The sequence below is a fragment of the Athene noctua genome, chromosome 1 (assembly GCF_965140245.1).
Source record: "Athene noctua chromosome 1, bAthNoc1.hap1.1, whole genome shotgun sequence".
Lineage (NCBI taxonomy): Eukaryota > Metazoa > Chordata > Aves > Strigiformes > Strigidae > Athene > Athene noctua.
Window position 1 is genome coordinate 190409210 of NC_134037.1, and position 11451 is coordinate 190420660.

General features: G+C 37.1%; 1 protein-coding gene across 1 annotated transcript; it reads left to right on the forward strand.

Moving 5' to 3' along the window:
- The first annotated feature begins 24 nt into the window (after positions 1–24).
- On the forward strand, positions 25–10572 carry GTPBP6 (GTP binding protein 6 (putative)). Its single transcript, XM_074930171.1, has 10 exons — positions 25–484; positions 2271–2408; positions 2829–2899; positions 4438–4568; positions 5286–5356; positions 5802–5960; positions 7279–7487; positions 8745–8893; positions 9199–9351; positions 9822–10572. Exons 1-10 carry the CDS (start codon positions 103–105, stop codon positions 9961–9963), a joined length of 1605 nt encoding a protein of 534 aa, XP_074786272.1. The 5' UTR covers positions 25–102; the 3' UTR covers positions 9964–10572.
- Positions 10573–11451: the final 879 nt, after the last annotated feature.

The following is an 11451-nucleotide window of genomic DNA, read 5'->3' on the forward strand; positions in this document are numbered from 1 at the left end:
CGTAGCGGCCGGAGCGAGGGCGGAAGGGTGCGCCCCGTGACGGTCCCTCCCCGCTGCCTCGCCCCGTGGAGAGGGTGGTGAGGCGCTGCCCGCGGCCGCGGGATGGGGCCAGATCGCCTCTCGCGGTTACTCCTGCTGTGCTGCCGACGGGCGGCGGCGGTTCTCGGCGCGGCTTGTTACCGTAGCGGGCAGTTGTCCGCTCGTCCGCTCAGCGCCGCCATTTGCCTGAGGGCTCCCCGGCGGCCGCCGGGCAGGGGAGAGCCACCGCAGGCGGGCGGCGGCGGGTGGTGGAAGGGAGTGGCGGGCGGCGGTGAGGACGAAGAAGAAGAAGAAGAAGAGGAGGAGGAGGAGGAGGAGGAGGAGGAGGCAGAGCTGGAGGAGTTGTTGGGCCCTTCTCCGCTGGCGGTGCAGCCTGGCGCGCAGCGTGTGGCCGTGGTGCACCCGGCTGTCAAGTGGGGCCCGAAGAAGTCGCCGCTGACCACGGGTGTGTGGGCCGGGCCCGTTACCCGCCACTTTCCGTCTGTCCTTGCCCGCGCCACTGCTCCCGTTTCCCTGGCTCCAGCTCTCTGGGGCCCGCGGGAGCACACGTAGGCCCATAGTGCCGGTAGGGGACGTAGGCCCCTCGTTACAGCGGTATAAAACTCGGGTGAAAGGTCTAGGTCGCTCATTCCTCTCGGTGAGTGTTGGCAGATCTGTGCTTTGGCTGGTCAGTCACGCTGACTTTGGGTCTTGGACAGCAAAACAACTCGGTGCAGAGTTGCTTCAGGAAACTGCTGGGTTTCCCCCATGTTAGCAGAATGTTTATACTCTCCAGTTTTCAACCGTGCCGCCGGGCCTGGCAGGCTGGAGTCCGTGTCAGCTGAGCCTTGCCCAGGTGTTGGCTGAGAGCAGGAATACTCACCTGTCCCTAGAAGAGTGCAGTGAATATGAGGCCATATGTAAATCCTCTCACCGACTTAAAGCAGCGCTTTATGTTACATAACAATGCAGTCACCATTAATTCCTCCATAAGGACTTTTATTTAGCATTGCTGTTAGATTTCTCTCAGAAATCCTTGTAGCTAGCTAACATACATGCATTAATCACGCACAATTAAGAATCGTGATGAACTTGATGCTTCTCCAAATGCTTCTCTAACTACGAGGTTGTAATAGGAAGGATTAAACATTTTGGAAGTTAGATTTTATGTATAGACAGTTTATAGATTATTATTCTTTTATTCAGATTTACTGTGTGATGAACCTAAATCTCATTCAATTTTATTAGTACTACTAGTTATAGTGAATTGTCATGTTACAGAATAGTTTGTAATCTTTCTGGAATTCGCATAAGAGCTCCCATTTTACAACTGAAAAATAAGTAAGAAGGCACCTTTCTGTCCAAACATGCAGAAGAATAGCAGTGATCCCTTTCCATTTATTTAGGCCCTCCAGATGAAGAGCCTGAAGTCTGAACACATGTTTTGGAGTAATTTTTGAAACACCACAGGTACAACAGGAAATTGTGCATTTTACAAGGAACACTAACAATATGAGGAGAAAGGGGATCATGGTTATCTTTAAAAATTTAAACATTTGGACCGAGGTAACCTATTTAGTATATAAATTATGTTTTGCTATCTAGAGAAACTTGGCTCTCTTAGGAAAAGAGGAAAAGTTTGGCAAATCAGAACTGGATTTACTGGTCCGATACTGTCCATGATTTCACAAAGTCCTCAAAAATCAGTGCTTTGCAATGCAGATGATTAAAAAAAAAAAAAAAAAAGTGATTGATGAACCAGAATACAGGATTGGAATCTGCTGGTTTTAGCAAGTCATAAAGTAGTAGTGAAGTTAGCAGGAGGATATGCCATATTACTAATTCTTTAAATATTGCCACAAAACACCAAGGAATCAATCATGTTGTTTTGTGTTCATCTGAAATAACAGAATTTTATGTTCCAGCTAGTTACTCATTTCACTTGTTGAGACAAATAGCTTGTTAATTCCTTTGCTGACAATACAGTTAAAAATTCTAAATCAACAACCATGGAAATCATTTGTACTGGCAGAAAGATGCTTTGATAAAATTGCATCAAACTATAAGTTTAATTACTCTGATTAGAAGTAGAACATTTTACTCCTTGTGCTAGAGGTTAAAATAAATTTCCTAGTGGATTTTAAGTGTAGTTTAGTATTTCCCTGTTCATGCATGTGCTGTAGTTATTGGAAATCTGAGCAAAGTTATGATGGTATATTAAAATCTTTTTTTCTTTTTTTGTGTTCCTAAAGCTGAATTACAGATTGCTGAAGCCATTGCTCTTGTAAATACCCTTCAGAACTGGACAATTTTAGATAAGATAATTATTCCTACAAAAAATCCTGACAAGAAGTTTGTTTTTGGCAAAGGAAACTTTCAGGTTTTGACAGGTAAGGACAGATGTTTCAGCACTGCATCATTCTAAATGAAAGACTTCTGCAGCTGAACTGTTCAAGGATAGGTATGAAGGCTGAAGACAGGGAGAATTTTGTTTATCCATCATACAGGTTTGAAAACAAAAGAATTTTTTTAAGGTTACAAAAGCAACAGAGAACAGAAATAACCAATGCTCCCTGAAAATGCGTGAGGCAACTTAATCCCTATGTTTATGTGATTGACATAAGTGAAACTGGCAGCTGTCCTTGACATAGTACTAAATTAGTGCAGTTACAACTATTCCGTGAACAAAGTGTATGGTGACATTTGATATTTTATGAGCATTCTGCTCAGTGCAAAATGGTTTTATATTCTATTTTAAAAAGAGAATTGACATTTAACACTGTATTTTGCAATGGTTATCCATCTTTTAGAAAAGATTAAAAAACTGCCCCGTGTGACAGCTGTCTTCTTGAATGTGGAAAGAATATCTTCACCAACAAAGGTAAATAAATATACCAAATCATATTCTTTACATCAGTATTGTTTGGGAGCTATTGATGTTATGAGAAGTAGGGTCAGTTATGGCTCTAAATTTGCAAATGGTAATATATGAAGCCACCTGGACTGAGTTTTGTTGGAAGGAAACAATTCCTATTACACCTGTCCAGTTGATTCCTGTATTTCCAGCTCTCAAGCATGAAATTTCGTATAGACTGCTCCTACAGTTGCCACTGGTCCTACATAAAATGTTGGAAAAGTTACTCATTTCACAAAATGGAAGTGATAACACAGCTTTTGTTATGAAGAATGTCAACATTTTGGATTAGCTATATGCAAAGGTTTCTATACCTATATGGACAGTGTATTTATTTTCCTATACTTCTGTGGATACTGTGTGGTATTTTGAATACAAGGTGTAAATTTAGAGCAAGCTTGTATTTGAATGTATTTAAACTTTGATTCATAACCCTTAACAAGAAACCATATTTTAAATGGATGGATTACAATGAGGGGAGAAGCACACTTCACTGTTTTTTTTAACACTGGCAGTAAAACAACTGGTGCATTAACTGTAGATGCTCTTTGAAATTCTTAGACAAACTGAAATAAATATTTGTTAGGTTTTTTGAATGTACAGCATCATGCAGGGTGTTAAGTGCATGCAAACTCTGCAAGCAAACATTAATGCTTTGCTGGTAACTTTGAATGCTTTCACTGATTGTAAAATTAATAGAAATGGTAAATATTTCTAATAGATAGTTATCTCAAGCACTTCAGTTTATTGATGAAATGGAAGTTGAAAATGTTTCATTTCAATTTCCTAGTTGTTTTGCCTCATTTATAGTATGACTACTTTTAGTACTAGATTTGCTAATATAAAAATTCTTTTTGCAAATCTATATCTTAAGAGCAATTTAACAGGATTGATTCAAGTGTGTGTTTGAGAACATGTATAAAACACAAGCATTCTGGATCTCAGATGGCAGAGGAGGGGAACTACTGCACACTTCAAGTGCTTTTTGCTTAATTAGTGTAAGAGTGGTGTTTGGGTTTTGGTTGGTTGGGGTTTTTTAAGGATTTTGTGAAAAGCTCATTGTGAAATAATTTTCCTGCCTTCCTCTCTTTTTTTAAAAAAATTTTGGTAATCTTTTTTTCTTTTCCTATGTTATTGCTATCATTTCCTATTCCATCATTTCATGATTATTTTTTACAAGGACTTAACCGCTGAGATTCTTGATTCTGAGATATGCTGTAAGAGCTGTCAGAATCCATTAAAGGCAGTGGAAGGATTCTCGCTGAATTTGATGGGCCTGGACATAAAGTTCTACCTTCTAAACTCTCTTTATCACCTTCCTTTGTGATCAACCACATCTTGCCTTTGCGTGGTCATATTTGTGGCCCATCCATTGAAATGGAATCCTGAGATCCTCTGAGTTCAAGAGTCCATCAGCTAACTGTAACTGTAGTGTGTGGGAATTGATCTACTGATACTGTGAGGGACAGAAAACATCTAGGTTATTTTGTCTTGCATGGCTAAAGAAAGAACTGGAAGATGCCTGGGGTGTGAAAGTCTTTGACAGATACACAGTTGTACTTCACATTTTTCGTTGCAATGCCCGGACCAAAGAAGCAAAACTTCAGATAGCATTGGCTGAAATCCCACTTCTCAGGTACCTTGATCTGTGCAAATCACATACTTCAGCGACTCTTTCTTCACAGTAACAAAACTGGTAATACTGCACTGTAAAGAAAAATTACAGTACTTTCATAGTATGCTCAGTGATTGATTAGAGCACAGAAATATTTGCTATAATGTCATTGTTTTAAGATTCTGCAGTGCCGAGAGGCAAAACCAAAAAGTGTTCAATAGATAATCTTACAAAAATATATTTCTTATGAAAAGGTCTTGGTTCTAACACAGAAGATGGATTGCAAGAACATGTAGGAATTGGATATGTGTATCCCAAATATAATATTGATGGATTTCATAAGGAAAGCGATAAACAAGGAAGATTAAAGGCATTAATTTGTAATTAATTAATTTTTCCACATTTTTACATTACATGGCATAGAAATATTTGTATATGGCAGTTGGTGAGAGTTGCATGGATGTATCAGAAGCATTTTTGGCTCTCTGAAATTTCAGAATAGCCATTATAATTTGCTAAGAGAGTTGCATGCTTTTTCAAGTTGAGGAGCCAGGAAAATCTAAATTTTTTTTTTCTCCAGGCTTCTTGCCATGAGCAGGTTTTATTCAGAGCTCTGTCATTTAGTGTTGTTATTTGTACTATTAGAGTATTGCTACTGCTTCACGTTTGTTAGACATTTCATTTAATTTTCTTGATTAAAGAAAATTGCTTCTAATTAACTGTTAACTCCACTGCCAGGTCAAATCTGAAAAATGAGGTGTCTCAGCTAGATCAGCAGAGAGGTGGCTCAAGATACATCATGGGCTCAGGTAAAGTCTAAATATTCTCATGAATTAGAGGATTTTTTTTCTCCGTAGCCTTTAAAGAAATTTAATTGCATCTTATTTTATTTGGAGGAGGCCAGATGGAAAAACTGTTTATGTTCTGCCTCTAATTAAGCAAACGTACAAAAATTTATTGGAAAGTAACTTAAATAATAAAGTTTGAGTCTGTACTGGCTCAGTAAGTGGCCATGAACAGACTATCTGCTGCCACAAGGGTTTATTGTAAGTGTACATGGTTATTCTAGAGTGTTTAGCATACGTTTTAATAATTACTTAGCACTCTGACTCTTAGGCAAGAATACACAGTTTTAGCTGCTTATTTATAATTTTGTATGCCCTAGTGCTAGCTCACTTGATTTCCAAATGCACATCACCTGGTTTGCTGTTTCTCTTGTAGGTATTCTGTCAAGTATTCATTTGTATTTTTCAGGTGAAACGTTCATGGAGACACAGAATCGTATCTTGAAAGAAAAAGAACTTAAAATAAGGAATGCCCTGGAGAAACTAAGAAGAAAAAGATCTTTACTTAGAAATCAGCGCAGAAAACGCGAGTTTCCGATTATCTCAGTAATGGGCTATACTAATTGTGGTAAGAAAAAACTCATGAAGTTGTAACACAAAAGAGCTTACATTGTCCATTTTTTAATTAGGAACTCTAGCCAGAATCTCATTTCAGTGTGAATAGACTTCGTTATTTTAATTAGTTCTTAAATTGTCTAATGAGTATATGTCAATTAGGATATAGTTAGGAAAGTAAATTATGCCTGGTTTAGTTATTTTTTTTTTCCAGTCTTTGAAGCCATGTTTTGGAGAAATGTCCAGCACTTACCGTGCCAGAAAGATTTTATATATAGTGGTGAAGACTGCACTGTTAATGTCCCTTTATATGAATCTCTGTTACTTGATCAGAATGGGTAGGGAAAAGTACGTGGGTTTTAGATCACTATGAAGGATTGAGGCATAGGAGGAAAATTCAGGAGAGTTGGCAGTTGACCTGAAAAATGTGCTTAAGATGCATTGTAGCTTTTCATTGATTGATGTATAGTGTTCATAAGAGGACCTAAATAAAGCTGAAGAGTTTTTTCTATTCTTTCTTTTATAGCTTACGGATGTGAATTCATATACAAAGCATAAACAGGCTTTGGACTAGACACTTTTTTCAGGTTACATTATCTTAAGACCATTTCATTTTCTTATTCAACATCTTTATAAAAACAAACTTACCTTGCACTAATTTTGTTATCAGTTATATACTCAAAGATCACACGGCATGTTTTTCTTAAAAGTTATGCTTCCATGGTTTTAAAACTGGGGATTCAACAAAATATGTTAAAATTTTGTACACATAATTGAAATAGTTTAACTACGGTATATACAGAGCACTTTAATAACTAAATTCTGTGAAATATTCATTGAGTTAAATGTCTCTAGTATTACTCTCATGAGGAAATGCCCAATAAAACCATAAACCTAATAAGCTATATATTATTAGTACTTCCATTTATTGTTGGATTTAACAAGTGAATATTGAATTGTTTTATTTGACCACAGAAGCACTGAGGAGCACATAAGTGTATGCTTCCTCATGCTGTCATGGCAGCACTCTCAGATAGTCTTAGAGGTGAGTAATGTGGGCAGGCCACTTTGCAGGTCAGTTCAGTCTTTGATCATCTTGTGATTTCACAGCATGACTTCCAGATGTGGCCTTAAATCCAATTCCAAGGTATAAATGTTAAGACTGTCTTTGGATTTCCTAACATCATATAGATAATTAAGCATAGGCTAGATTTAAATTAGTGAAATAGATAGGAAAAGGTATGCTACATCATACAACTCACCTGAGCCTTGCAAATTACATTTTTACTTGAAAAAAGCCATTAAAATGCTGTCCTTTTTTTCTTAATTAGGAAAAACTACCTTAATCAAAGCCTTGACGGGGGAAGCAGGACTTCAACCCAGAGATCAGCTGTTTGCCACTCTTGATATTACAGCCCATGCTGGCTATCTGCCCTCGCATATGGAAGTTATTTATGTTGACACCATTGGGTTTCTAACTGATCTTCCACATAATCTGGTTGAGTCCTTTTCAGCTACATTAGAAGAAGTAGCTTACTCAGTAAGTAGTTGACTATAAAAATTGATAAATCAAATTTCCTTTTAGATAATCTTCACCCCTTCATTAAAGGGGAAGCTTATTGGCATGCTGCTCTTAGTGAAGTATCTGGCTGACTATAGTAGTCTTCTAAGATAATGAGGTAAATAGCTCACCATAAACCAATTTTCTGATACCTGAAATTATGCAGAACATATAGATATGAAGAGATCTCAGAAGGGGTTTATTTGGAGTATACGTGTCCTTCTCCAACCTCTGGCATGACCTGTTTCTAACTTAAGGTTTCCTATAGAACTAAAAGTGGGTGATTGTGATGTGATGCAGGCAGCATGTAATAAACAAATGTACTTTTCCAGTAATTTTCTCACTAAAGTTAGTTTCCTGTGTTACGGCAAAGTGTAAAGCTGCATACACACAGACATTTAAACAAAAAGCCTGTATCATCAAACATCATGAAGTTCAGCAGTAGCTAGATGTCAGAATGCTTCTGAGGATTAGACTTCACCATGTAACAGGACTTTCAAAATTTGGTTGCAACTATCCTGTTTGTCTCTTATTCTGAAGCTGTTAAATGAAAGGCAAGAAATTTACTTCTCATTAATTATCAGAAGTTTGAAGCAGTATCTTGAGCAAAGATGATGAAGCATTTTGAATGCAAATACTGAATTTGGTTGCTTGGTTTTTATCATGGCAGACATGATCGTGTATGTATTTGAAAGGGATAACTTTTGTATAAAGCTTTTTCAGTGAAGCAACAGTAATAATATATCAGGAGCTGAGTACAAGGATAATTTCAGCATTTTGAATGGAAAAAGAGAATTACAAGTAACATGGAGTTTTTTTCTCCCATTTTTAAAACAGTTTTTCAGCTGTTACTCTTCTAAAACGTTTTTAGAGTTCACTCTTTTTCAGTATTTCTGAAGCCTTGTTGTTACACAGCCTTGACTTTGAAAAATTGAATCAGTTATTATTTGAAATCTGAATTCTGTAACTAGCTTGATTGACAGGTTTTGTTTCAGGGTTGTTGGGGGCAATTCATATTCACTGTGTAGTGAGACTAAGCTGCTACAGATTTTCTTCCATCATGGTGCAAAAACCAGTATTGATTTAATACTCTTTTACAGTGTTAACCTGACCATTACCTAATGGGTAGGAAAGTATCTTACAGGAATTAGCAGTGCAAAAATAGTATAAAATCTCTACAACCTGGCAACTGGTGTGTTTCATTAAGTAACTGTCTTGTGTATTGATGCTTGCTAGGATCTGATAGTTCATGTGAGGGATATTACTCATCCAGAAACCATCCTCCAGAAAGCAACTGTTCTGTCAGTTCTGAAGAATCTTAATATTCCCAGCCATTTATTGGACTCAATGGTAGAAGTTCATAACAAAGTGGATTTGATAGAAAGGTAAGCAGGAAATACTAAATTTACTTAAACATTTCTTAGGTTCTGGAAGTTTTTTAATTCTTAGTCTAGGAAAGAGCTCCCACACTTCTGAGTACAGTGTTTCTCAATATTCTACATATGTAACTATGGTTTGAAAAAAAAGTTAATTATCTCTTAATTACAAAAGAAATCACTTGAGTCATACAAGAAGTGGCCTCTGTAAGGAAGGTGCCAGTATAAAGTAACACAGTTAAATTGTCCATGTTTGGAATATTTTCACAGCCTAATCTTCATGAGCAAATGTGCCAGCAGTTGTTACCTTTCAGGTATAAACCCACTGAAGAAAATGCTGTAGCCATTTCTGCTCTACATGGACATGGTTTAGAAGAGCTGAAAGAAGAAATAGAGAAAAAAATTTTGACAGTAACAGGGAAGAAGATTCTGACAGTTAACATCCACTTAGAAGGAGCTCAGCTAAGGTAAATAATTTTGAATTGTAAGAAGGAGAAAGATGAAACTCTTAGTCTTGCATGTCTTAAAATTTCCAAATCATGTCGTACTGATTTTAATCTGCATTAAGAATTACAGGGGTAATTATCTAATTTTCCTGACCTACTGAGAAAAAAATATCCCCATTAGATACCCTGGAGTCTCCTTCTGAAAGTGTCCTTCAGAGAGTTCTGTGTGTTAGTACAATAAAACATATTTCCTGAAAGACCATACCACTGGTTCTGGAGCCAGATTTCTGATAAAAACACAAATCTGAAAGATTTATGAAAATGCTATACCCTATTTCCAAACAGCAAGTAGCAAATAAAAAGCTAAGCAAAGCACTTGATCTTCTAAAGTGTTAAAATACCTAGATTGGAACATGTTGACCTAAAACGAAGATCACACTTCATGCAGCATGTCATACTTTCAGGATGTTAATATGCTTTTATTTTTACAGTTGGCTCTATAAGGAAGCAACCGTTCAGGAAGTAGAAGTCATGCCTGAAGATGGCACAGCCAGGGTGAAGGTGATAATCAGCAATTCTGCTTTTGGCAAATACAAAAACCTCTTTCCCAACAGTAAGATTTTTATGCCGTGAAACTCCATCCTTTTCCAGGAAAAGAAACTGATCTCGTTAACAGGATGTGAAATAAAGTTAATGACCTGTTAGTCTAGGTGCTGAAGAGTGTATTTCTTCCCCAGTTGATGTTTTTGATGCATTTTAGAAACGGACACTGGTTTAGAAAACGTCTGTTTGGAAGCAGAGAGCTTTGAGCTTCATTCTGTTAGCAAGTGCAAGGACAGCACTAAATTTTTAATGTTAAAACAGTTGTTGGCTATGAGCTGAAGACCTCAAACCCATGGAAATCACGGGATAACATCTGAATTAACCTTCAGAAGAGTACCAAGTTTCTTCTATCATATAAATAAAGCTTTTTACCCCATTTTTTCAGAATAAAATAATACTATAGTTAAGGTGTCTCAAATGGTCCTTGGAAAATGGAAGTTAGTGAACAAAATGTTGTTGGCTGTATGTAAATAATACAGATAAATATGTATTCAAGCAGAATGCATGAGCCTAAGTAAAATAACTGCTACATCTTACCGCAGTGAAGCAAATAGAAGGTAGATTTGTATATTTAAGCAATAAATAAAGTTAGCTATGACCAGCTTTTACCCATACAGTTTTATTGGCTACAGCAATTTATCCACAATGCCTGTTACTGTGTCAGTTATTAGAGAAAACATTTAACAAACAGCAAAACATGGATTTTGTGTGAAATTGTTTCACAAACTAAAAAAAAAAAAAACCACCCTGAAGCCTGATCCATTTTGAGTTATGAATTACTACTGGGAACCACTAAAACAATCAGTATCACAGAAAGGAGGAGTGAAACTATTTCAGTCCATATTACACAGAGAGATCAAGTTTTATTGAACAGAGTAACAAGCCACTTGAGGGTAGCAAAGACAGGCAGAAAAACATTCCAAGTATGTATAACATAACACTTCATGCAGGTAGTGACCCTAAAAGAAAAATCAAAACTGAATGACTGCTCAGTATGAAGTACACAGAGGTAAGAACAAGGATGAAAAGCACTGTAAAAAAGCATTTAGAAAGTCTTCCTTATAAATGGAATGGTTAATGGTTTACTCCTACATATTCTTCAATTGCAAGAGATTGCATGACGAGGTAGCATCGTAGCCTTTCATGCTGAGAAGTCTAGGATGAGTGTGATCTGATGTCAAGTAGCAGTTGATTTAAAACTTCTGCAAACACCCACTGCGAACATTAACATCTTGCAAGACGTGAACTCAGCTTTTACATATAAAGTGCATCTAAAAAGTGAGGTAGATTGACGAAGCTGCATAGTGAACTTTTCACAATGCCTGGTTTTGTTTTAGTACCGCTGCTTGCCATTTCTCTTACCTTCATGATCATCTGTTATTGCACAGTTCATTTTAAAAAAATTTAAAATAGGATTAATATGCGATGGCAAACAGCATAAACCTCTTAGTTTTTACATAAGCAAAAACTACTTACTGAGACAAAAAATAATTATAGAGCTACTAAAGTAGCTAAATA